General features: G+C 44.1%; 1 protein-coding gene across 1 annotated transcript in view; it reads right to left on the bottom strand.

The window, feature by feature from the left end:
• Positions 1-710: 710 nt before the first annotated feature.
• Positions 711-27,944, bottom strand: part of BMF (Bcl2 modifying factor) — a 94,510-nt gene continuing 67,276 nt past the window's right edge. Inside the window, exon 4 of the mRNA XM_073566746.1 lies at positions 711-4,379. Coding sequence (XP_073422847.1) covers positions 4,281-4,379 — 99 coding nt within the window. The 3' untranslated portion in view covers positions 711-4,280. The remainder of the gene's footprint in view (positions 4,380-27,944) is intronic.

The following is a 27,944-nucleotide window of genomic DNA, read 5'->3' as shown; positions in this document are numbered from 1 at the left end:
GAATAATGGATTGACTTGCAAATTTAAAATTAGAACCACAAGATTCACATTTATCAACTATTTGATTTTTTGCTTTAAAAAGTAAGTAAATCTTTCATGCTATTTTTTTTATACGTGTGCCATTTCAGCTGCATCAAGATCGGTGGGCATCTGAGTCCTCGGACTGCCATTGATCACTTAAAACCCCCTACCTAACATAATAGCAGCTCAAGAGATAATGGGGGTCTCAAGCCCCTGATTACCACTGATCTGCTTGCAATTAAAATGGTTTAAACTGTGGGAAAAGAGAGCGCAATAGGGTCTTATCCGGGTGACTTTTGAAAGAGAATAAAGAGATATACTCACCCTTTCCAGGAGAGAGCTGAGCATATAAGGTCAGTTTGTCAGCCTGCTGCACGTCCAACGGTCCACATAGTGACCGCCAAATTAATCTCTTATGGAATAAAATTCTTGGACATGTGCCCTGATAGACAGAATATCAAATCCAGATCACGTAGATAGATTAACCTTTTATTTTTCAACGCGTTTCGAAGTCCATAACACTTCTACCCCTGAGGAAGAAGTGTTATGGACTTCGAAACGCGTTGGAAAATAAAAGGTTAATCTATCTACGTGATCTGGATTTGATATTCTGTCTAGCGGCGCACATAAGTCCAAGAATTTTATTCCATAAGAGATGCAATTAAAATAGCACACATATGAAAAAAATGTTTCAAAGGTTTAAATTTTAATTCTTACAAAATTGCTGCACAATATTGTCACATGCAGTTATACAAGTATGAAAAAAATAATTAAGTTGTCTATATGGACATGTAGGACATATGGAGATGAATAAAATGATACCTTGATAACTATGATCTGAGAAATCCACTTTATTCTTATGTAAATGAGCTGTTAAGATCTATGGGCCGGACATAGGTCTCTCGGAGAATCTGCCTCCAGGGCTTATTTTAAGTGTGAGGCATGTAGCTAACACAGAACAGTAAAACTGAACCTTGTCTCGTAAGAAAAATGATCACAGTGCAACTCTCACAGCCCTGCTGTATTGCAATACTGTGAGATGGAAGATGAAGCACTGAGAGGAACCTACAGATTATGCTGTACTATATTAGTAATAATCACACACAGCTCTGCACACAGAAGAGCAGAGAGCAGCCATTACATATCACTCTGCTGTACTGTTAGTAATAATCACACACAGCTCTGCACACAGAAGAGCAGAGAGCAGCCATTACATATCACATTGCTGTACTGTGTTAGTAATAATCACACACAGCTCTGCGCACAGAAGAACAGAAAGCAGCCATTCTTTATCACACTTGTAATGCCACCTGTCATTTATAATAAAATCTCTACATCTCCTCCTTCATCTGTGTCTATCATCTTACCCGTGCCCTCTGTTCTGTTATAATAATCTAAGGCTAACATCCTCTATAATCTGAACATCCCATTCCCATCTCCAAGACTTCTCTCGTCCTGCGTCAACTCTCTGGAATGCACTACCCAGGATAATTTGATTATTTCCCAACAGTTTGAAATGTGTACTAAAAATGCATTTCCTTAGACTGGCCTATCGCCCCACCTCTCTTATATAACTATCCACATTTTGCCCATACAAAATTTCCATCAAAATCATGGCCCTAGTAGCATCTGTTCACATCCCCCTGCACTTAACAGCCTTCTGTGCTTGTACTGTACACATACTGGCTGGCGACCGGTTCATGCAGCGTTAAGTGAATGCTCTATTTATTGTATTGAAGGCTGGACCATACAGTACAAACACTTTTTTTACCGTATACTGTACCTTCCGTGCCTCCCTTATTTCCTCATAGCTTGCGAGCAGGATCCTCACTCCTTCTGGGATGTGTTGAATTATGTGTTATTCTGTAATGCATTTATTGTTTGTACAAGTCCCCTCTGAAATGTAAAGTGCTATGGAATAGGTTGGCGCTATAGAAATAAAACATTATTATTATTACAATCATTGGAGGCAGGTTCTCAGGGAGATCTATGTCCGACCCAGAGATCTTAACAGCTTATTTACATATAAGAAAAACATGGATTTCTCTGGAATAAGACATCAGATCGCAGGTATCAAGATATCATTTTATTCAACTTCCTATGACCTACATGCCCATATAGATGGCTCAGGAGGGGTGATCCTACTGACAGATGCCCTTTAAATTACTGGCAATACTACACCTTCTGTATGCTGCTGCATGTAATACTACACCTTCTGTATGCTGCTGCATGTAATGCTACACCTCCTGTATGCTGCTGCATGTAATGCTACACCTTCTGTATGCTGCTGCATGTAATACTACACCTTCTGTATGCTGCTGCATGTAATGCTACACCTTCTGTATGCTGCTGCAAGTAATACTACACCTTCTGTATGTTGCTGCATGTAATACTACACCTTTTATATGCTGTTGCATGTAATACTACACCTTCTGTATGCTACTGCATGTAATACTACACCTTCAGTATGTTGCTACTTGTAAAACTACACTTTCTGTATGCTCCTTCATGTAATACTGCACCTTCTGTATGCTGCTGCAAGTAATACTACACCTTCTGTATGCTGTTGCATGTAATACTACACCTTCTGTAAGCTACTGCATGTAATACTACACCTTCTGTATGTTGCTACTTGTAATACTACACTTTCTGTATGCTGCTGTATGTAATACTACATCTTCTGTATGCTGCTGCACGTAATGCTACACCTTTTGTATGCTGCTGCATGTAACATTAAACTACATCTTCTGTATGCTGCTGCATGTAATACTACACCTTCTGTATACTGCTGTATGTAATACTACACCTTCTATATGCTGCTGCATCTAATATTACACCTTCTGTATACTGCTGAATGTAATAGTACACCTTCTGTATGCTGCTGCATGTAATTCTACACCTTCTGTATTCTGATATTTGTAATAGTTCACCTTATGTATGCTGCTGCACGTAATGCTACACCTTCTGTATGCTGCTGCATGTAACACTAAACTACACCTTCTGTATGCTGCTGCATGTAATATTACACCTTTTGTATACTGCTGAATGTAATAGTACACCTGTATGCTGCTGCATGTAATACTACAGCTTCTGTATGCTGCTGCATGTAATACTACACCTTCTGTATGCTGCTGCATGTAATACTACACCTTCTGTATGCTGCTGAATGTAATACACTGTCGATCACAGCTGATCACTGTCCTCCAATGATCTGATTTTTTTTTTAAAGTGGAGTTACCCTTTTACAATTTCTCAAAAAAATGCTTGCAACATCAATTAAAACAGCATAGATCTAAGCCAAATAGTTATTCATATAAGACATCCTCTACTGATAGGAGACGTCCACATATAGCAGAATTTCTGTGGATTTTATCTGCACATTTGAGCAAGTAAAATCCGCTTAGATTACTGTACCAGACATTCTTTCAATTTTTAAAACTTTGCTGCCGAAAAATTGAACAAGTAAAATGTGAATTCTGATCCCCACATGGCAATGATGGGGATCCCCTCTGCCAAACCAAAATAGGGACCACTACTGTGGCTAATTTATGCCTTGATGCTCTTCCAAAGGCAGTATGACTCTCTTGGCCCATGTGCCCAATCACACAACTCTTAGGAATGAAGGATTAGACAAACCTATTTTTGTAATGAGTTGACGTGTAATTCTCTTGGATTGGAATAAATAACTTTTTCTCAATATCAGCTTCTAGAAAAGTTTCAGACCCTATAAACAGACATCAGTCTTTAAGGTTACCCAGAAAATAACTCTGTATGTGATATAGAAGCTATATATGGTATAAAGGCAATGATATATACACTTCTTTATCTGTTCTTGTTCTCATTTATCCATAAATTCATCAGATATTTGACAATGGACATTGTATTTAGGCTCTACCAGGTCCAATGTTGGGAACATTTGATGTTTTATTTCAAATTCTGGTCTTAGATAAAGAAATTCAGAGGTAGATCCTGAAATATGTCCCCTTCCTTCGCCCCTGTACCTGCTGTGTAGATTTCGGTTTGGTTGTGTAAAACCTTAAAGGCTCACCTGCAGAAACAAAACATGTAAGCTCAGTTCTCTTTCCCATAGTGCAGCTTAATTCTGGTTAAGTCCACAGATATCAACACAAATTATCGTCTCAACAGTGTTTGACCAGAAATCCCTGATGATGATGATGCTGGAACATCCTCTTCTGTAACCAACACAGAACTGTCCAGTGATGCGAAAAGCAGAGTAGATCATGACCCATAGATGGTATTCACCTCCGGAAGTCACCTCTGTTCCTCTCGCGATGTATCACCAAGTTTCGAAAGAAGACCAATATCTGGAACCAGATTTGGTTTCTGTTTTGTTGAATCTGTACAAAATAAGACCATAGATATTACATTCAGTCAAAACCCTGTATAAAACCCATTTATGCAAGTAGTCAACATACAGAAATGGCCTTTTTGATTCTCTTCTTTGATATATTGTTCTGCTAAAAAAAATAGTAAATAGTCTCTGAGCAATGAAGTGGGTAGATTAGAGGCTCACATAGAAGTAGTGCTTTTTGCTAGACCTACATATCACAGCTCTGTTGTTGGGTGTCCCGGGACCAGCGGCTCCTTCCCTTTCCCTAATGCTAGGGTCGCCCTAGCTTGCCCTGCTCCTCAGATTACTTCTGATGGTGAAGACGCAGTGGCCACATACCTTGCCTTAGTTCCTGAATCCGCCCTCAGTCTGTACCCTTCCCCCATTCAGGGAAGAAGGGAGTAGTAGTGTACCGTAGTACACCAACCAGACTAACAAGGTAATACGAACAGGGATAAAGGAAAATACCAATCATACAAATATACACACACATATCATGGAGGAATGCACCGGGCAGTGAAAGATGAGATAAAACCAAGGTAGGAGAAGAAAGGGATTTATCACACACTCAAAACCTAGCAACAGTCACAGACAAGTCCACCAAAATGCCTTCTCCAATAACAACCACCAACAACCTCCAGCCATGCAGCATAAACTACCTCTGACAATGAGTTCCAAGGCCCAGATTATATAGGAGATAGGAGTGGCCAACAGTGCACAGCTGAGAGCCTTAATGCTCCAGGAGTTGTCAATAGAGCAGATTAACCCCTGAACTGCTAAAAGAAATTTACAAAATGTAATATGAAGGTGAAGTGCTTCTAATTAGTGCAGGAGTAGGAGAAATGAGACGCTGTGGTCTTCTGACTCTTCTCTGTTGCGGTAAACTCGTGACACTACACATCAGCTTCTCAAATAGCATAGACTAGGCAGATAACTCAGCACTTTCAGCATAATATTAAAGACAGAAGTAAGAAAAATAAGGTGATTAAGTATATTACAAAATGAATAATTTTACAAATGCTAATCAAGAAATTAACCCCTTTACCCCCAAGGGTGGTTTGCGTGTTAATGACCGGGCCAATTTTTACAATTCTGACCACTGTCCCTTTATGAGGTAATAACTCTGGAACGCTTCCATGGATCCCGGTGATTCTGACATTGTTTTCTCGTGACATATTGTACTTCATGATAGTGGTAAAATTTCATTCATATAACTTGCATTTATTTGTGAAAAAACAGAAATTTGGCGAAAATGTCGCAATTTTCCAACTTTGAATTTTTATGCCCTTAAATCACAGAGATATGGCACACAAAAAACTTAATAAGTAACATTTCCCATATGTTTACTTTACATCAGCACAATTTTGGAACCAAAGTTGACAAGCGATTTCTCATTTTTAAAACACCATTTTATTTTTAGGGACCACATTATATTTGAAGTCACTTTGAGGGGTCTATATGCTAGAAAATACCCAAAAGTGACACCATTCTAAAAATTGCACCCCTCAAGGTGCTCAAAACCACATTCAAGAAGTTTATTAACCCTTCAGGTGCTTCACAGGAATTTTTTGAATGTTTAAAAAAAATGAACATTTTACTTTTTTTCACAAAAAAATTACTTCAGGTCCAATTTTTTTATTTTACCAAGGGTAACTGTTATGAATGAGCCACCGTAGGAGGCAAAAACAGAAATACAAGCTAAGTCCAGAAAACCAGAGAAGTTGGCAACTATCAGATTGCAGACCCCTGAACCTATCAACACAACTAGCAGTAGCCGTGGGGGGTTCCTACGATGCCCTAGACCCCTCGATCACAGCCGGAGAATTAAATAGTCCTAAAGAAAGAAAGGGGAAATATAAACTGCCCCAGAGCAGACCCCAAAGCAATAGGCAGCCCCCAACATATAATGACGGTGAAGCAAGATGAAAACACTAACACAGACAGAAAGATAGACTGAGCAAAGACGGGGCCCAAAACTACCTAGACAGGAAAGGACAGGAAGGCTGCTGTCTGCAATCTGCCAAAACCCTATCAAAGACATAAGCCAACAAGCTGATCTGAAAAAAGGCCCTGAAGCAGCTAGGCTTCAAAAACTAAATCAGCACTCAGGTATTTTCAGAAGACAGAGCTAAAGGAATTCAGCACACCCCAGCAGGGAATGGCAGAAATCCAGAAAAACAAAGCAAAACAAAGTCAAAGCACAAATGCAAAAGGCCGAGCAGCAAACTTAGCTTTAGAGGAGCAGGAATTCAGACTGGTCTCCAAGGATCCCAAAGAGAAATCACCCGCAGGGCAGAAGGGCGTCGGCAGCCTTATATCCAGTCAGTAACTCCACTCAGCCAGTCATCATCATCAGCCTCAGGTGTTTGATAATCAGGCTCACTACCTTTCTTTACCAGAAGAGGGAGTTCCCAGGGCCTCAGTAATGAAGGGGAAAATGAACTCACAACAGTACCTCCCCCTTGAGGAGGGGTCACCGAACCCTCAACTACGCCACCAGGGCGATCAGGGTGAGCCCGATGAAAGGCACGCACCAATCTTTTGGCATGAATATCAGAGGCAGAGACCCAGGAATTATCCTCCTGACCATAACCCTTCCACTTATCCAAATACTGGAGTCTACGTCTAGCCAGACGGGAATCCAGTACTTTCTCTACCTCATATTCCATGTTACCTTCAACCAATACAGGGTCTGGAGGTGCCACCCCCGGAACAACAGGTTCCACAAACCTCTTCAACAAAGATTTATGGAACACATTATGGATTTTAAATGTGACAGGAAGAGCCAAACGATAAGAGACCGGATTAATAATCTCCACAATCTTGTAAGGTCCAATAAATCTAGGCTTAAACTTAGGAGAAGCCACCTTCATAGCAATATTTTTTGATGATAACCACACCATGTCACCAACCTTAAACTGGGGACCAATGGTCCTATGTCGGTTGGAAAACCGCTGGGCCTTTTCCTGGGAGAGAGATAACTTATCCACCACTTGGTCCCAGATCTGGTGCATTCTCTCCACCACAGTGTCAACACCTGGGCAGGCAGAGGGCTCCACCTGCCCTGAAGAAAATCGAGGATGAAACCCAAAGTTACAAAAAAAAGGTGACATCAAAGTGGCAGAACTAGCTCTATTATTTAAAGCAAATTCGGCCAAGGGCAAAAATGAAACCCAATCATCCTGATCAGCAGAAATAAAACATCTCAAATATGACTCCAAGGTCTGGTTTGTTCTCTGTCTGCCCATTGGTCTGAGGGTGAAAAGCAGAGGAGAAGGACAACTGAATTCCCAGCCTGGAACAGAAAGTTCTCCAAAATCTAGACACAAACTGGACTCCTCTGTCAGATACAATTTTCTCAGGAATCCCGTGCAAACGAACCACCTGTTGTAAAAACAGGGGCACCAACTCAGAGGAAGACGGCAACTTAGGGAGTGGTACAAGATGAACCATCTTAGAGAACCTATCACAAATCACCCAAATAACAGTCATCCTTTGAGAGACAGGCATATCAGAGATGAAATCCATTGAAATATGGGTCCATGGCCTCTTGGGGACAGGCAAAGGCATCAACAACCCACTAGAGTGAGAACACGATTTAGATGGGAGCACGTCCCACAGGACTGCACAAAATTCCTGACATCACGAGACAAAGAGGGCCACCAAAAAAACCGACTCACCAGATCTCTAGTACCAAAAATACCTGGATGACCAGCCAATGCAGAGCAATGAACTTCAGACATCACTCTCTTCTTCCACTGGTCAGGAACATACAACTTTCCACTGGGACAACGCTCAGGTTTGTCCTCCTGGAACTCTTCCAGAGCACGTCTCAAATCGGGCGAGATGGCAGAAAGAACTACCCCTTCGCCTAAGATGGTAGCAGGCTTGGTCACCACAGGAGAATCAGCAAAGAAGCTCCTAGAGAGAGCGTCTGCCTTGACATTCTTCATTCCAGGAAGAAAAGAAACCACAAAATCAAAACGTGTAAAAAACAAGGCCCACCTAGCCTGTCTAGGGTTCAAGCGCCTAGGCTACTTTCACACATCAGTTTTTTGCCGTCAGGCAGGATCCGGCTATTTTTAGAAAAAACGGATCCGGCATAAATTTTGGAGAACTGTAGAAACGGATCCGTTTTTCTGCTGGATCCGTCTAGCAGGTTATATCTGTTTTCTGGGGGCTGGCCAATTGGATCTGAGCATGCGCAGACTTAAAAAAACGGATCCGGTGGCTGGATCCGTCTTTTTCTGGATCCGGCGCATTCCGGCGCCCATAGACTTTCATTGTGGCAAAAAGACGGAAGCGTCGGATCCGGCGCTTCCGGCTTTTTCGCCGGAGACAAAAAACGTTACAGTAGCCGTTTTTTCCAGACGCCGGAATGAGACAAGTAGCCGGATCCGGCAAAAAACGGATGAAACGCAATGCCATCTGGCGCGATCCGGCGCTAATGCAAGTCAATGGGGAAAAACTGGATCCGGCATTGCATTTCGCCGGATCCGGTTTTACAAAAAAAAGCTGGATCGCGCCTGACGGCAAAAAAATGATGTGTGAAAGAGGCCTTAGCCGACTCTAGGTAAATCAAATTCTTGTGGTCAGTGAGGACCATGACTTGATGCTTAGCTCCCTCCAACCAATATCTCGACTCCTCAAATGCCCATTTCATGGCCTATAGTTCCCTATTCCCCACATCATAGTTACGTTCAGATGGAGAGAACTTTCGGGAAAAGAAAGCACAGGGATTCATTTTAGATGTTACAGGATCCTTTTGGGACAAAACAGCTCCTGCACCAATCTCAGAAGTATCCACCTCTGCCTGGAATGGAAGTGAGACATCAGGTTGCCGCAAAACCGGGGCGGAGGTGAATCTTCGCTTCAGCTCCTGAAAGGAAGAAACAGCCTCCGGAGACCAATTTAACACATCAGCACCCTTCTTAGTCAAATCAGTCAATGGCTTGGCAATACTAGAAAATTTTGCTATAAATTTCCGATAAAAATTAGCAAAACCCAAAAACTTCTGGAGGGCCTTCAAAGAAGTGGGCTGAACCCAATCGTAAATGGCCTGTACCTTGGCCGGGTCCATTTCAATAGTTGACGGGGACAAAATAAATCCCAAAAAAGAAATCCTCTGTACTCCAAAAAGGCATTTAGATCCTTTGACATACAGGGAATTCTCCCTCAAGATCCGGAACACAGTCCGAATATGTTCCACATGAGAATCCCAATCCTTGGAGAAGATCAAAATATCATCCAGATAGATAATCAAAAATTTATCAACAAAATCTCGGAAAATATCGTTCATGAAGCACTGGAAGACAGAAGGGGCATTAGTGAGCCCAAAAGGCATCACCAGGTACTCAAAATGTCCCTCCGGAGTATTAAACGCCGTCTTCCATTCATCCCCATGCTTAATGCGAATAAGATTATACGCCCCCCTGAGGTCAAGCTTGGTAAACCAGCAAGCACCTTTAACTCTGGAGAATAGATCAGAAATCAGGGGTAACGGATACTGATATTTAACAGTAATTTTGTTGAGGGCACGATAATCAATACAAGGTCTTAATGATCCGTCCTTTTTGGCTACAAAAAAAAACCCGGCACCTAAGGGTGACGAGGATGGTCTAATATGACCCTTCTCCAACGCCTCCTTAATATAGGATCGCATAGCCTTGTGCTCGGGTACAGATAAATTGAAGAGCCGACCCTTGGGAAATTTACACCCCGGGCTCAGTTCAATTGCACAGTCATAACTCCTATGAGGAGGCAGAGACGCAGACTCATTCTCACTAAATACATCATAAAAGTCCGCCAAATAATCAGGAACATCATGCGACTGAGGAGAGGTGGAAAACACCGGAGCCTCACTAAAGGCACACCGACAACCCCAACTCACCACAGACACAGATTTCCAATCCAAAACTGGATTATGAATTTGTAACCAGGGAAACCCCAGAACAATAGTATCATGCAGATTATGCAACACCAAAAATCTGCAATTTTCTTGATGGTCTGGGGCGACCCGCATTACCACCTGCGTCCAAAACTGAGGTTTATTTTTAGCCAAAGGAGTAGCATCAATCCCCCTCAAAGGGATAGGCGTCTGCAGAGGTGTCATCGGAAATCCACAACGTTTAGCAAAATCCAAGTCAATTAGGTTTAGGGCTGCTCCCGAATCCACAAAAGCCTTGGCGGAAAATGTGGACAGGGAGCAGATCAGAGTAATAGCCAGAAGAAACTTAGGTTGAACACCCCCAACAGAAAACGTGTGTGCAAAGCGTTTCTCTCGTTTAGGACAGACAGAAATAATATGCAAGGCATCTCCACAGAAAAAACACAACTTATTACGCCTTCTGAACTCCTGACGCTGCTCTCTGGAAAAAACTCTATCACATTGCATAGGTTCAGACATTTGTTCAACAGGTGGCAACACCTCTCGTGCAGCTTTGCGTTCGCGCAAACGCCGATCAACCTGAATGGCTAATGACATAGAATCGTCAAGACCAGAGGGAACAGGAAATCCCACCATAGTATCTTTTACGGCTTCTGACAACCCCTTCCGAAAGAGAGCAGCCAAGGCATTATCATTCCAGGTAGTAAGTACTGTCCACTTTCGGAATTTTTGACAGTACAATTCTGCAGAATCACGACCCTGGTTCAATGCCAGCAGGGTCTTTTCAGCCTGATCAATGGCATTAGGTTCGTCATACAACAACCCCAAGGCCTGAAAAAATGCGTTCACATTAGTCAGAATAGGATCATCTGGTTTCAAAGAAAACGCCCAATCCTGGGGATCGCCACGCAGCAAAGAGATGACAATTTTAACCTGCTGCGCGGAGCTCCCTGACGAGTTAGGCTTCAAGGCAAAAAATAATTTACAATTATTTTTGAAATTCAAAAATTTAGACCGATCCCCAAAAAATACATCAGGTGTAGGAATCTTTGGTTCAGCAGCATGTGAATGAGCAAGGTAGGCAGAAATTCCCCGCACTTCCGCAGCGAGCTGCTCCACACGATCAGACAATTGCTTTATCTCCATTGAGAGAAAAAAAAATTCCCCCTACGGCCTCAGAGATATAGAGGAAAAAATATACACACTTTTTTTTTTTTTTACAATTCTTTCCTGCTATTGAGTACCCTAGGATCTGCGGTATGGCAGGTGATTCTGTTATGAATGAGTCACCGTAGGAGACAAAAACAGAAATACAAGCTAAGTCCAGAAAACCAGAGAAGTTGGCAACTATCAGATTGCAGACCCCTGAACCTATCAACACAACTAGCAGTAGCCGTGGGGGGTTCCTACGATGCCCTAGACCCCTCGATCACAGACGGAGAATTAAGTAGGCCTAAAGAAAGAAAGGGGAAATCTAAACTGCCCCAGAGCAGACCCCAAAGCAATAGGCAGCCCCCAACATATAATGACGGTGAAGCAAGATGAAAACACTAACACAGACAGAATGATAGACTGAGAAAAGACGGGGCCCAAAACTACCTAGACAGGAAAGGACAGGAAGGCTGCTGTCTGCAATCTGCCAAAACCCTATCAAAGACATAAGCCAACAAGCTGATATGAAAAAAGGCCCTGAAGCAGCTAGGCTTCAAAAACTAAATCAGCACTCAGGTATTTTCAGAAGACAGAGCTAAAGGAATTCAGCACACCCCAGCAGGGAATGGCAGAAATCCAGAAAAACAAAGCAAAACAAAGTCAAAGCACAAATGCAAAAGGCCGAGCAGCAAACTTAGCTTTAGAGGATCAGGAATTCAGACTGGTCTCCAAGGATCCCAAAGAGAAATCACCCGCAGGGCAGAAGGGCGTCAGCAGCCTTATATCCAGTCAGTAACTCCACTCAGCCAGTCATCATCATCAGCCTCAGGTGTTTGATAATCAGGCTCACTACCTTTCTTTACCAGAAGAGGGAGTTCCCCGGGCCTCAGTAATGAAGGGGAAAATGAACTCACAACAGGTAACAGGAGAAATTGGACTGCAAAAGTTATTGTGCAGTTTGTCCTGAGTATGCCAATACCTGATATGTGGGGGACCACTGTTTTGGCGCATGGCAGAGCTCAGAAGGGAAGGAGCGCCATTTGACTTTTTCAATGCAAAATTGGCGGGAATTCAGATCGGACACCATGTCACGTTTGGAGAGCCACCGATGTGCCTAAACAGTGGAAATCCCCCACAAGTGACCCCATTTTGGAAACTAGACCCCCTAAGGAACTTATCTAGATATGTGGTGAGAACTTTGAACCCCCAAGGGCTTCACAGAAGTTTATAACATACAGCCGTAAAATTAAAAAATCATATTTTTTCCACGAAAATGATCTCTACAACCCCAATTTTTATTTTCCCAAGGGCAACAGGACCCTAAAAGTTATTGTGCAATTTGTCCTGAGTACGCTGATACCCCATATGTGGGGGTAAACAACTATTTGGGCGCATGGCAGAGCTTGGAAGGGAAGCAGCGCCATTTGACTGATGTGCCTAAACAGTGGAAACCCCCCACAAATGACACCATTTTGGAAACTAGACCCCTCAAGGAACTTATCTAGATGTGTGGTGAGCACATTGAACACCCAAGTGCTTCACAGAAGTTTATAATGCCCGGGCATGAAAATAAAAAAAATCATATTTTTTCCACAAACATGATCTTTTAGTCCCCAATTTTTTTATTTTCCCAAGGGTAACAAGAGAAATTGGACCCCAAAAGTTGTTGTACAATTTGTCCTGTGTACACTGATACCCCATATGTGGAGAAAACTACTGTATGGGCACACGTCGGCGCTCGGAAGGGAAGTAGTGACGTTTTGGAATGCAGACTTTGATGGAATAGACTGCGGGTGTCATGTTGCCTTTGGAGAGCCCCTGATGTGCCTAAACTGTGGAAACCCCCCACAAGTGACCCAATTTTGGAAACTAGACTGCCCAAGGAACTTATCTAGATGTGTGGTGAGCACTTTGAACCCCCAAGTGCTTCACAGAAGTTTATAGTGCCCGGGCGTGAAAATAAAAAAAAAAAATCATATTTTTTCCACAAAAATGACATTCTTGCCCCCAATTTTTTATTTTCCCAAAGGTAACAGGATAAATTGGACCACAAAAGTTGTGCAATTTGTCCTGAGTAGGCTGATACCCCATATGTGGGGGTAAACCACTGTATGGGCGCATGGCAGAGCTTAGAAGGGAAGGAGCACCGTTTGACTTTTTCAACACAGAATTGGCTGGAATTGAGATCAGACGCCATGTTGCGTTTCTAGAGCACCTGATGTGCCCAAACAGTGGAAACCCCCAATTCTAACTCCAACCCTAACCCCAACACACCCCTAACCCTAATCTCAGCCCTAACCCTAGCCCTAACCCTAGCCCTAACTCTAACCCTAGCCCTAACCCTAATGGGAAAATGGAAATGAATACATTTTTTTTAATTTTATTATTTTTCCCTAGTAAAGGGGGGGTTTGATTTACTATTTTTAGCGAGTTTTTATGTTTGACAGCTGTCGCACGCTAAAAGACGCTTTTTATTGTAAAAATAGTTTTTGCATCACCACATTTTGAGAGCTATAATTTTTCCATATTTTGACCCACCGAGGTCATATTTTTTGCGGGACGAGTTGACATTTTTATTGGTACTATTTTCGGGCACGTGACATTTTTTGATCGCTTTTTATTCCGATTTTTGGGACGCATAATGAACAAAAACCAGCATTTCATGAATTTCATTTGAAAACAATTTTATATAAAAATAATTATTTTTGCATTGCTTTATTCTGCGAGCTATAACTTTTTTATTTTTTCACTGATGACGCTGTGTGGTGACTCGTTTTTTGTAGGACAAGATGACGTTTTCAGTGGTACCATGTTTATTTATATCTGTCTTTTTGATCTTGCGTTATTGCACTTTTTGTTCGGCGTATGATGATAAAGCATTGTTTTTTGCTTTGTTTTTTATTTTTATTTTTTAAGGGGTTCACTAAGGAGTTCACTAAGGTTTTAAGGGGATCAGCGATCTGACAGGTGCTGCACAGACTTCCTCGTGCCTGCTCTCTGCAGGGAAGGAGACCCTCCGAGCAGCGCAGCATATCGTGCTGCTCCGAGCGTCTCAGGGAAGCACAGAGGGAGCCCCCTCCCTGCCGATGCTTCCCTAATCCCCCGATACACTGCGATCATGTTTGATCGCAGTGTGCCAGGGTTTAACGTGCCGGGGGCGGTCCATGATCGCCCCTGACACATAGTGCCGGGTGTCAGCTGTGATAATCAGCTGACACCCGGCCGCTATGACGTAGTATCCCATCCATGGGAATTAAGTCCCAGGTCACATGGATGGGATAGTACGTCCAATGACAGAAAGGGGTTAATGACCATGCCAATTTTTACAATTCTGACCACCGTCCCTTTATGAGGTAATAACTCTGGAACGCTTCAACGGTTCTTGGCGATTCTGAGTTTGTTTTTTCGTGAAATATAGTCCTTCACATTAGTGGTAAAATGTCTTCGATATAACTTGCATTTATTTGTGTAAACAACAGAAATTTGGCAAAAATTTGAAAAATGTTGCAATTCTCAAACTTTTAATTTTTATGCCCTTAAAACAGAGAAATATGTCACACAAAATAGTTATTGAATAACATTTCCCACATGTCTACTTTACATCAGCACAATTTTGTAAACAAAATTTTTTTTTGTTAGTAAGCTATAAGAGTTAAAAGTTGACCACCGATTTCTCATTTTTACAACAAAATTTACAAAAAACATTTTTTTTAGGGACCACATCACATTTGAAGTCACTTTGAGGGGTCTATATGGAAGAAAATGTCCAAAAGTGACCCCATTCTAAAAACTACACCCCTCAAGCTGATCAAAACCACATTCACAAAGTTTATTAACCCCTCAGGTGTTTCACAGGAGCAGAAGCAACGTGGAAGAAAAAAATGAACATTTAACTTTTTAATTCACAAAAATTATCTTTTAGCAACAATTTTTTTATTTTCACAAGGGTAAAAGGAGAAAATGGACAGATAAAGCTGTTGTACAATTTCTCCTGAGTACGCCGATACTCCATATGTGGGGGAAAACCACTGTTTCGGCGCATGGCAGGGCTCGGAAGGGAAGGAGCACCGTTTGACTTTTTCAAACCAAAATTGGCTGGATTTGAGATCGGACGCCATATCACATTTAGAGAGCCTCTGATGTGCCTAAACAGTGGAAATCCCGCACAAGTGACCCCATTTTGGAAATTAGACCCCTTAAGGAACTTATCTAGATGTGTGGTGAGCACTTTGAACCCCCCAAGTGCTTCACAGGAGTTTATAACGTAGAGCTGTGAAAATAAAAAATCATATTTCTTCCATAAACATGATCTTTTAATCCCCATTTTTTTATTTTCCCAAGGGTAACAGGAGGAATTCCATTTAGACTGGGTATTTGTGTTTCTTTTGGTGCTGAAGTGGTTAAAAACCCTTTCTATGTTGGTTAGAAACTTGTAGCTCCATATCACAGCTGTTCTTGTCCTGGTCATTTCCTCTCCCTATAAAATATTGCCAGACCTTTTCTTCCTCACCAGTGAAAGTTTTACTTCCTAGCTCCTTGGAGACGCTGTGCTGAGATGGAGATCGTTTTTGCTGCTGGAGATTGTTTTATGCTGTTTTTGGGTGTATGCTTTCCTTATTATCCTATTCCCCTTTGGTTTGTACATTTCTACCGTTTCCTACATACAATGTGGGAAAAAAAGTATTTAGTCAGCCACCAATTGTGCAAGTTGGCCTCTCTCCTCTTTTTAAGTGGGAGAACTTGCACAATTGGTGGTTGACTAAATACTTTTTTTTTCCCCACTGTAGCTCTCTACCTTTGGTGAGTATTTTGTATGCTACTTTTTGTTATCCCTGTTTGTTTTGCGTGTTTATAAACTAACATTTCTGTCCCAGGCCTCCTGGGGGAGGGGATGGGACAGTGGATCGCCCTCCAGGGCAGTGGGGTACTCGGTACCGGGCCGGTATCTCAGAGGGAAGTGTCACAGTAGTGGTGACCCGGTCCGTGGCCCTGGGCTTCCATGTAAAAGGGGTTAAGCGTGGCTGTTTATAAGTGGATGATACGTGACTCCACCTGTGGTGATCGGCAATGAAGGGGTTAATCCGACGCTGCAGGCAGATCCTCTGGGACAGATGGTATAAGGCAGCAAGATGTAATAACTCCCCACAGGTAGAGCTGTAGTCCCAGGGTAGTGGTAATAGGTGTTGAGGAAGAGGGTGTAGTGTCTGGCACAGAGATGTAGCAGTGCTGGAGGGTTTGCAGAAAGAATGCAATGACACAACAGGGTGCAGTTTCCGTTGCCTTTACTGTGCTTTGTAAGTGCAGTCCAGGGTCCAGATTACAGATGGAACAGAGGCTGGCCAGCTTGGAAGCAACTTAGGAATCTCTCTATGCAGATGGGTTGTGTAGTCTCCTTTCTAGCGCTTTCTGAGGTACTTGCAGTACTGTGTTACCCTGAAGTTCCACTTGCTTGTTCTCTTTTAGAACTCCCTCGTATGGCAGACAGCTGTAGCCTCCTTCTTCTGGCTCACACGTTGCTGCTGTGCCTCCGAGTCTTATGTGGGAACAGAGCATTTAGGCTAAGTGCAGACGTACTTTTTAGCCCTGCGGCTTTTTCCGCGCAGAATTGAAGAAATCCGCATGTCAAATTACCTGCATTTTTCCTGCAGATTTCTTCCTTCTTGCGGTTTTTGTGCGGTTTTCCCCTGCGGATTTCTCCCTGCGGATTTGGAGAATGGAGCAGGTGGAAAACTGCACAAAAGAAGTGACATGCTGCATATTTTGAACCACAAGAAAACCGTGCGGAAAAATCCGCAGCGTCTGCACAGCGTTTTTTTTTCCAATTGACTAACATGCTACTGTACATCACAATGCGGATATGCAATGTTTCTGCGCAGTAAAATCCGCTGTGGATCCGCTAGATATCTGCATGGCCTCACAGCTTCCTATTCCTCCGGTTTCTGCTGCAGGAACATCAGTATCCGTACAACCTTGGAGACCGGACTCCAGGCCATGCACTACAGCTAGAAGTGAACCTGAACTCTGCTAAATCTTCCAGCTTGTCTCCTCACGTCCACACATTTCCCTCCTCACACAAACTAATTTCCCCTTCCTGGCCCCCAGAGAGCAGTTCCTCCCCCAGTTTTGGTTCAGAGCTCCCTCTGGTGGCCTGGAGTGGGAACTGTGCTGTGTGTTGTGTTTAACTGATAGAGAGATCCTTCATTGCTTCCAAGCATGACATCACCCTCCCTAGGAGGAAGGTAATGCCACTGTGGCGACCATACTCCTGGGGGCGCCACAACAGCTTAGGGTATAACAGGAGAACAGTTGTCCTGGTGGCCAAAATCTCCTCACCTTTAGAGGTACCTTTAGGAGCAGAAATAGTTAGGGTCATATTTTCAGGATTTCCTTAGTATTGCACAGGTGATTAAATTCTCATCTGGCCAATCCTAAGAAAATCCCAAAACATGACTATGGATGACTGGAGTTGTGGGACACTGGTCTAAGGCATTGCCCATTTGTCACTCCTAAAACTCCTTCAGGTTGTATTCCCATCTCCAGGTTGCAACCCCATAGACTTCAAGATCAATAGCCAGTTGCAAGTAAATAATATCTAGATCAAGGAACCATGTTGCAAATCTAAGATGGGAGCTCAAAAGCCTGGGGTGAGGATGGTCATATAGAGAGGAGAGGCAATGGTGGTGGCAAAGTGGTACATCAGCCACAGACGAAAGTTTTGGCACAGTTACAGAAATATGTGAATTCACCATTCTGCATATATAACAATGAAGAAATACACCAGTATGTTCCCTAAACCAGTAAGGAAAACCTTATTAGTCCTTTTCTAGACAATTTTGGACTTTAATTCAGGCTTTAAGAATTCAGCCACAAATGTAGTTGCTATACAGATCCATCGTGGGAAATCGTTTAGGAAATTGAATGTTGGAACCAAAGCCAATTTATCTCTTTCTTGGTTTCCTTTTGTCATATCATTACTTTTATTATTGTACTCTTGCCAAATAGATGCCCGATTTTTTCCAAACACAACATAATGAATCACCATTCTCATGTGTGCATTTACCACCTATATGAGCAGTCATCAAATCTGTGCATTTTAAGCAGACGCAGAGAAGCATGAATGGCGTCTATGCGGCATGTGTCTAGTTTATGACCGGCATCTATTGGGCATGTGTCTGTTGTGTGACTGGTGTCTATGCGTCATGTGTCTGGTGTGTGACCATTGTCTATGCATCATGTATCTGGTGTATGACCGATGTCTATGCAGCATGTGCCTGGTGTGTGACTGACGTCTATGTGGCATGTGTCTGGTGTGTGACTGGTGTTTATGCGACATGTGTCTCTTCTATGACCGGCGTCTATGTGACATGTGTCTGGTGTGTGACCGGTGTCTATGCGGCATGTGTCTGGTATTTGACTGGCGTCTATGTGGCATGTGTCTGGTTTGTGACTGATGTCTATGCGACATGTGTCTCGTGTATGCCCAGCGTCTGACGTGTCTAGTGTGTGACCAGTGTCTATGTGGCATGTGTCTGGTGTGTGACTGGCCTCTATCCGGCATGTGTCTGGTGTGTGACTGGTGTCTATGTGACATGTGTCTAGTGTGTGACCGGCGTCTATGCGGCAGGTGTCTAGTGTGTGACCGGTGTCTATGTGGCATGTGTCTAGCGTGTGAGTGGCATCTATGTGACATGTTCTGACCCATATATTCAACATTGCTTTAGGTCAGCAGATCTCTTTTTTCATTTATGAATGTCGTATTGTCTTATTGCAGCAGATCTTTGTTCTTTATATGATCATATGATATTAACCTTAATACTTATTGATGATTATTTATGTTGCATAAGTAACATCTTTTAGTACCAGTCTGGCTGTTTCTGACCTATTCAGATCCACCAATGTTGTGTCTCCCCTGCTATTTTTTGGAGGTTTAACCCTGTCTAAGTCATTTTTCACTATTTTTTCTAATTGATTAATAATAAAGGTTATATTTTAATTTATCTTGTTGGAAACACTTTTTGTCTAGTGGCTCCTTGCCACAACAGACGTTGTTGATGTACATTGGTCGAAGTGTCTAACAACCAAAAATTTTTTGGGGACACATAAGTATTATAATCTATGTGACATGCATCTAGTCTGTGACTGGTGTGTATGCGGTGTGTGACTGGCGTCTATGTGGCATCTGTCTAGTGTGTGACTGCCTTCTATGCAGCATGTGTCAAGTGTGTGACTGGTGTATATGCAGCATGTGTCTAGTATGTGAACGGTGCTTATGCAGCATGTGTCCGGTGTGTGACCGGCGTCTAAGTAGTTAATTAGTCACATGTCCACCCTTATCAAATGTAGGGCAAAAATCTAATCATCACGCATACGGCTGCACAATGTTCACGTTATGAGAAGCTATAAATCGACACTCATAGGCAGAAAATATCCTGCCAGGTAAAACTGAACACCGTATTAAGGGAACGATCTCCTCTAGAAACTGTGCTGCAGATAAAGTCCTAGCGGCTCTGTGCGCCACCATACAGGCGCCATCTGCAAGGGACCTTATAGGATTCAAGAAGTGCACCAAAGATACCGCCATCCGCACGCTCATAAAGTTTTTACATTTCTTCACTCATTTAACAAACATCTTGTCTCCGCTAAGCCGAGTAGTCTGAAGTAAAACACTCTTTTATTAGATAAATCAAGGAATATCTCAGATCCGCAGCTGCAGACGTTTCTGAAAATCCCAGGCTGGAGGGTGAGGAGTGATCCATCTGTAAGTGATTTTACACTGTGCAGGTCACAGGGTTAATCTTTAACTGAAACCACACTGCTGAGGCAGCAAAACAGGGGTTTTCTAGAGTATGAAAACATAACCATCCTCCACCGCTTCACGTCCTGACAGTACAACGTCTTCATATAATGGATACATTGTGACATCTCTATTATGGAGACTATACCTACTAATACTAAACAACCTTATACAGCTCTGGCAAAAATTAAGAGACTACTGCAAAATTTTGTTTGTCTGATTTTTCTCTTTATAGGTATATTTTTGAGTAAAATGTAAATTGTTCTTTTATTCTATAAACTACTGACAACATGTCTTTCAATTTCCAAGCACTAAATTTTGTATTTATTTTCAGAAAATGAGAAATGGTCAAAATAACAAAAATATGCAGTGCTTGCAGACCTCAAATAGTGCTAAGAAAACAAGTTCAGAATCATTTAGAAACAACAATACTAATGTTTTACCTCAATATTTTGTGGAATAACCATGATTTTTAATCACAGCTTTCATGCGTCTTGGCATGCTTTCCACCAGTCTTTCACACTGCTTTTGGGTGACCTTATGCCACTCCTGGTACAAAAATGTAAGCCTTTCTTCTTTGATTGATGGCTTGTGAGGGGCTCAGGTCTGGAGATTTGGCTGGCCATGACAGGGATTAGATGTGATGGTCCTTCATCCACACATTGATTGACCTAGCTGTGTGGCATGGCGCATTGTCCCACTGGAAAAACCAGTCCTCAGAGTTGGGGAACATTGCCTGAGCAGAAGGAATCAACTGATTTTCCAGGATAACCTTGTATGCTGCTTGATTCATTTGTCCTTCGCAAAGATTAACCTGCCCAATTCCAGCCGTGCTGAAGCATCCCCAGAGCACCGATCCTCCACCAAATATGACAGTGGGTGCAAGACACTGTGGCTTGTACATCTCTCCAGGTCTCCATCTAACCATTAGACAACCAGGTGTTGGGCAAAGCTGAAAATTAGACTCATCAGAGAACAGTACCTTACTCCAGTACTCTAAGGTCCAATCCTTATGGTCTTTGGCAAACTTCAGCCTGGCTCTCCTTTGGTTCTCATTGATGAAAGGCTTTTTCCTAGCTATAGATGACTTGAGCCCTGCCTCTAGGAGCCTGTTACGAACTGTTCTTGCCGTGCACTTCACCCCAGCTGCCATTTGCCATTCCTTTGTAGGTCACTTGATGTCATCCTGTGGTAGCTGAGTGGCTTTCGAATAAGATGATGGTCATCATGGTCAGTGGAGAGTCATTTTCATCCTCTGCCGGTCTGTAGCTTTGTTGTCCCCAATATCTGCTGCTTGACCTTGTTGTAATGGACTGCCATCTTAGAAATTTTAAGGATGGAAGCAACATGACGCTCACTGTATCCCTCTGCTATTAAAGCCAGAATTGAGCCCTTCTTTTCTTCACTCAAGACTTTTCTTTTCAACTCCTTTGGCATGGTTAAAAGTTATTTTATCATTCCTATTACTTTTGGGATATTACTAGCACTTGTTTTGCCATCCACCTTGTCCTATCGCAAGAAGATTGTGAAAACCACAGCAGGGTTTTTTATACTTTCATTCGTTGAATAAGATTTGGTTCAGGTGATCACCTAATCAGAAGCACATTAAGTAGAATGAGGTGTACTCTGGTTGGAATTCAACTGACACAGGAATGGAATGGCTGTCAGACATGTAGAGAAGTTGATTTTTATAAAACTGTGCAGTGGGCTCTTAATTTTTGCCAGAGCTGTATATGAAGAGAAGACAAAACGTAAAGTCTGTGTTATGATTATGTCACTGATAGAAACACGTATCTAGTCTATGTTTCATTACAAGTGTTTTTTCTGTTCAGATGCTTGTCAAAAATGAAGTAAACCAAAGAAGTGGGCAAAACAGAAGGCCAGCTACAGTTCAGTCCAGGAACAATACATACTAGCAGGTGATAGAAAGGAAGTTCCAGCTCCTATAGTGCTGGCAGAATGCTGATAAAGTGGATCCACTTACTAGCAGAAAGGATTGTCCTGATAAAAATGTTCACCAGATTAGCAACAACTTTTTAAACTTTGTTTATTAAAGATCATTCCTTGACTGATACTTTTCCTCCCACCTCCATTGACGTCTGATGTTCCGACGAGCTAATTACGGACTTTGTGTTTTATTATTATCACTACGTAAATCACTAGTTGTTTCTTAGAAAAAAGTATTAGGAAATTACTGAAGGTCAAAACAAAAACATGCTTTGTCATTCACGTACTAGACAGGAAATCCGACAGTTACTTAGTAACCAGATAAATCATTAAGCAAGACCTCTAGACTTGTGAGTATACATTACAGACACGTGAGATTTAGGATTTTTCCTGTAAACAGAAAATTAGGAATTATAACACTGTACATAATTTATTGAAGGAGTATAACGATTGTATCGAGAAAGAGTCTCCAGGATTATGTGGGCCCTTAGGCCACAAAGACTCAATGGGCCCCCCTTAGATTTCTCCTCGTTCCCTTCCAAAAGCTGAAACTTTTTTATCTTTTGGTCGATAGTTTTTTTGTTTGTGGTACAAGTGGTTTTACCATCCAATATTTATAAATATATAAAGGTTGTGTTATTCTATTAGTTTGGATAGTCATGCCAACTGTGGTGCCAAAAATGTTTTTTTTTCTGAGATCCTATTTATTTTCCAGGAACAGGATGGTGATACAAAGTTTTTTTTATTTTTAATATTTATTTTTTTTTTGCTATTGAACCAGTGGTCACTTGTATAATACACTGCTGTGATATTGCAGTGCATCGTAAAATTACTTATCCACCGGCTGGGCTTCATAGTTGCACACGCTTGGAAGACACAGGACTATCAGCAGGCTGCCCTGACATTGATGTTGGCCCCCCACAATAATATTTCAATTTCAGGGTGAGTGCACTGATAGGCTTCAGAAGGGACACTCAATATAAAGCCTCTTAAATGCCACTGTCAAGAGCCATTCTGTACACATGTGAATATCAAAAATTGAATCCTAGACAGAGTGGACACCCCCTGACGAACCTTGATTTGAATCAAGCGTCGGGTGCGTTTTCTTTGATAGATAAGGTATACCATGCCACTGTGCATTATTATTAATATGTGAACTTTCATATGATATCACTCTCTCCTTGTTTACCTGTATTTGTCTTAAAGCGCCTTAATGTATACAGCCATGGCTATTTTTGCTTGTACTTTTTGAGTTTCCGTCATCAATACTGTGATTTCACATAATAAAACTCTGTATTGATTTGTAGAATTCACACAAAGGAATTTTGTCATTATTACTTGCTTAACTTTAGTATATTATATATCTATTTAATGTTTTTAATTATGTTACCCAATAAAGAATATATATATTTTTTAAAGATTTTGAAGCTCGCAAATTTCTATATAGGCATTCTTTTTTTTTAAGACTGATCTAATGCCTGGATAACATACTGTATTTGGGGGCTTATACTGTGTATGGGGCTGTGAAGAATATTGTAATGTCTGTGAGGAACATCATACTGTGTGTGGAAGGGCTCTGGGGACATCATACTGTGTGTGGGAGGGCTGTGGGGACATCATACTGTGTGTGGGAGGGCTGTGGGGACATCATATTGTATGTGGAAGGGCTGTGGGGACATCATACTGTGTGTGGTAGGGCTCTGAGGACATCATACTGTGTGTGGGAGGGCTGTGGGGACATCATACTATGTGTGGGAGGGCTCTGGGGACATCATACTGTGTGTGGGAGGGCTGTGGGGACATCATACTGTGTGTGGGAGGACTCTGGGGACATCATACTGTATGTGGGAGGGCTGTGGGGACATCATACTGTGTGTAGGATGGCTATGGGGACATCATACTGTGTGTGGGAGGGCTGTGGGGACATCATACTGTGTGTTGGAGGGCTCTGAGGACATCATACTGTGTGTGGGAGGGCTGTGGGGACATCATACTATCACGTCGGTGGCGGTAGCCGCCGCCGTTCCAGCAACAGCGGGGCCCGCCGCCGCCTTTACTTACCTGCGCTCGCCGCGCCGCTCTGTGCCCGCCTCCTCTTCCTTCTCCTCCGTTCAGCGTGTGCTGGCTTCCTGCGGGCGCCTTAGGCCGCGGGCGCGCGCTCTGCAGATCCTTTAACCCTGCAGCGCCGCCCAGCGGTCTGAGCGCCCAATCAGCCGACTTCTGCAGGGTATATCAGGCGTCTCCAACATGGTGGAGACGCCTGATTATCGTGTGAACTTCCGTGCGGTATCCTGGCCTGGGTGTTTAGGGGTTCTCCCCTTCTCACTCCTTACATTCCTCTGCCCAGTCCTGTACTCCGTGCCTCTGCCCAGTCCTGCACTCCGTGCCTCTGCCCAGTCCTGTACTCCGTGCCTCTGCTCCGTCCTGTACTCCATGCCTCTGCCCAGTCCTGTACTCCGTGCCTCTGCCCAGTCCTGTACTCCGTGCCTCTGCTCCGTCCTGTACTCTGTGCCTCTGCCCCGTCCTGTACCCCGTGCCTCTGCTCCGTCCTGTACTCCGTGCCTTCGTCCAGTGCTCCAGTGCCCAGTCCTACACTCCGCTGCCCAGTCCTGTGCTTCGTGTCTCCGTCCCGCACTCCGTGTCTCCATCCTGTACTCCAGTGCCCAGTCCGATACTCCAGTTCTCAGTCCGGCACCCTCCACTCAGTCCTTCGAGCCGCCCCTCTTGGTTCTAGCAGTCGCGGTATCTGTCTTCTGAGGGTCTGCCCCTAACGGCCCCTGTATAGGGGTCGGCACCACCTGGCGCGCTCACCCCTGGGAGCTCCAGTGCCACGATCCAGAGGGTCCACTCTCGGACGTAACCTATCTTGTTATCTCAGCATACGTCACAGCATAATCAGGCCATGGACCCTGCTAGCGCCTCAGCGGCCACCCAAAAAGAATTGCTCTTTTTGCGTGAAAAGCAGACTAGAATAATGTCTTTTATGAAGTCCATGGACACCCGCCTTTCCGCCTTACAAACCACCGACCTGGGGAACGCCCCGTTGCTAGCAGGACTCCAGCAGGAGCTCGCGCAGCAGCGTGACGCCCAATCCCACATTCTTAGCTACATGGCGTCCGTGGACGACCGACTACAATCGCTACAGTCCTCTGCTGCCGCTTCTGTCCTACCTCGGGATCCCCTATCCCATCCTCCACCACGCTTGGGGAAACCTCCCAGGTTTAGCGGTGACCCCAAGTTGTGTCGGGGGTTTTTGAACCAGTGCCGTTTGCACTTCGAGCTCCTGCCTCAGCAATACCCCTTGGATCGGGCCAAGGTAGCTTTCATTGTGTCCCATTTAGAGGGAGAGGCCTTAGCCTGGGTAAATCCCCTCTGGGAGAGAGATGACCCGGTGGTATCTAGTATCCACAACTTCCTGGATACTTTCCGCAGGGTATTTGATGAGCCTGGCCGTGTGGCCTCCACCACGGAGGCTCTTTTCAATCTTCGCCAAGGCTCCCTCACCGTCGGTCAATATGCTATCCGCTTCCGGACCCTGGCCTCTGAACTGGGGTGGAATAACGAGGCTTTGGTTGGGGCCTTTTGGAGGGGGCTCTCGGGTAAAATAAAGGATGAGCTGGCTGGCCGGGACACCCCTACCACTCTGGAGGATCTCATATCCCTAGCTACCCGTATTGATTTACGGTTTCAGGAACGCTCCCGGGAGTCAGGGAGAAGAGATCTTTTCGGTTATACCAGGCGCCCATTCCCCGCTCTCCAGCGTCTTCCAGTAATTCCACTCCTGAGCCTATGCAAGTAGACCGTGTGAGGTTGTCAGAGCAGGAACGCAGGGAGAGAAGGACACAGGGCCTTTGCCTTTATTGTGGCGGGGCTAACCATTTTGTGCGCACGTGCCCAGTGCGGCCGGGAAACGCCTCCGCCTAGGCCAGGTAAGAGAGGCCTCCCTAGGTGACACCGATTCCTCTCTACCCCTTACTATTTCGGCTTTAATTGTTTCAGGTCGGGAGCGCAGATCTGTGGAGGCGTATGTGGACTCGGGTGCGGCTGGTAACTTCATCCGGCTCAAGGAAGTGGACCAGCTGCGAATTCCGGTTGTGACGTTAGATAGTCCGCGCTCCATCGCTTCCGTGGATGGCAAACCGCTACCTGAACCTATCACCATGGTCACTCTTGAGGTGGAGAAACAAGTTGGAGCTCTTCACCGAGAAAAAAATCGCCTTTTATGTTTTGCCAAGTTTGTCTCATGCCGTGCTCCTCGGCTTACCCTGGCTTCGTCTACACGAGCCCGTTCTAGACTGGCATTCCGGGGAGATCCTCCGTTGGGGACACTTCTGCCATAAACGCTGTCTGTTGCCGGTATCTCGCCCCAGTCCGCAGCAAGCTCCTATCGATCTTCCTGGGCTTCCTACGGCTTACCACTCGTTTGCCGACGTCTTCAGTAAGAAGGAGGCTGAGATTCTACCGCCGCATCGTGCCTATGACTGCCCTATTGAGCTGTTGCCAGGAGCAATCCCTCCCAGGGGAAGAATTTATCCCCTGTCGTCGGCAGAAACCGCGGCCATGTCTGAATATGTCCAGGAGAACTTGGCTCGGGGTTTTATTCGGAAGTCATCTTCTCCTGCTGGAGCAGGATTCTTTTTCGTCCGGAAGAAAGACGGATCCCTTCGGCCATGTATTGACTACCGAGGCCTGAACAGTATCACGGTCAAGAATAGGTATCCCCTGCCGCTGATCCCAGAACTCTTTGACCGCTTGATAGGGGCCCGGATCTTCACCAAATTGGATCTGCGGGGAGCCTATAACTTGATCCGAATCCGCTCCGGGGATGAATGGAAGACAGCCTTCAATACTCGGGACGGCCATTACGAGTATTTGGTTATGCCTTTTGGTCTCTGCAATGCCCCGGCGGTTTTTCAGGAGTTCGTTAATGAGATCTTCCGAGACCAACTCTACTCTTCTGTCGTGGTATACTTAGATGACATACTCATCTTTTCCCCCGACTTATCCACTCACAGAAAAAGTGTTCGGCTGGTTCTGCAACGTCTACGGGAGAACAGACTCTACGCCAAACTAGAAAAGTGTCTGTTCGAGCAGTCCTCGTTGCCTTTCCTAGGGTATATCATCACGGACTCCGGAATAATGTTGGATCCCGAAAAATTGGCTGCCGTGCTCAAGTGGCCACGTCCGGTTGGAGTAAAAGCGATCCAGCGGTTCCTGGGTTTTGCGAACTATTACAGACAGTTCATTCCCTTCTTCTCCTCGGTAACCAAGCCCATCTCTGCCCTGACCAGGAAGGGGACCAAACCAAATGCCTGGACTCCAGAGGCTGAAGAGGCCTTTCTTGCTTTGAAGCAGTCCTTTGCTACCGCCCCGATTCTACATCGACCGTTGGTCAATAGGCCCTTCATCCTAGAAGTGGATGCCTCTTCTACTGGTGCGGGAGCGGTGCTTTCTCAGCGGACGACTTCTGGTCAAGTGGTACCATGTGGATTCTTCTCTAGGTCGTTCTCTCCCGCAGAATGCAATTATGCCATTGGGGACCGGGAATTACTGGCCATTAAGATGGCCCTGGAGGAGTGGCGGTATCTTTTGGAAGGGGCAGTTCATCCATTCATAATCTTCACTGACCACAAGAACTTGGCATATCTTCAGTCCGCGCAAAGGCTCAACTCCAGGCAAGCCAGGTGGTCGCTATATTTCTCCCGGTTTGACTTCAAACTCCATTTTCGACCGGGGGACAGAAACATCAAGGCAGATGCTCTGTCCAGGTCCCTACAATCACCTGAGGTTGA

This window comes from Dendrobates tinctorius, unplaced genomic scaffold (assembly GCF_039654945.1).
Source record: "Dendrobates tinctorius isolate UK_male_01 unplaced genomic scaffold, ASM3965494v1 ptg000019l, whole genome shotgun sequence".
NCBI lineage: Eukaryota > Metazoa > Chordata > Amphibia > Anura > Dendrobatidae > Dendrobates > Dendrobates tinctorius.
Note: the sequence above shows the minus strand (reverse complement) of the source record. Positions and strands in the feature narration are given on the sequence as shown.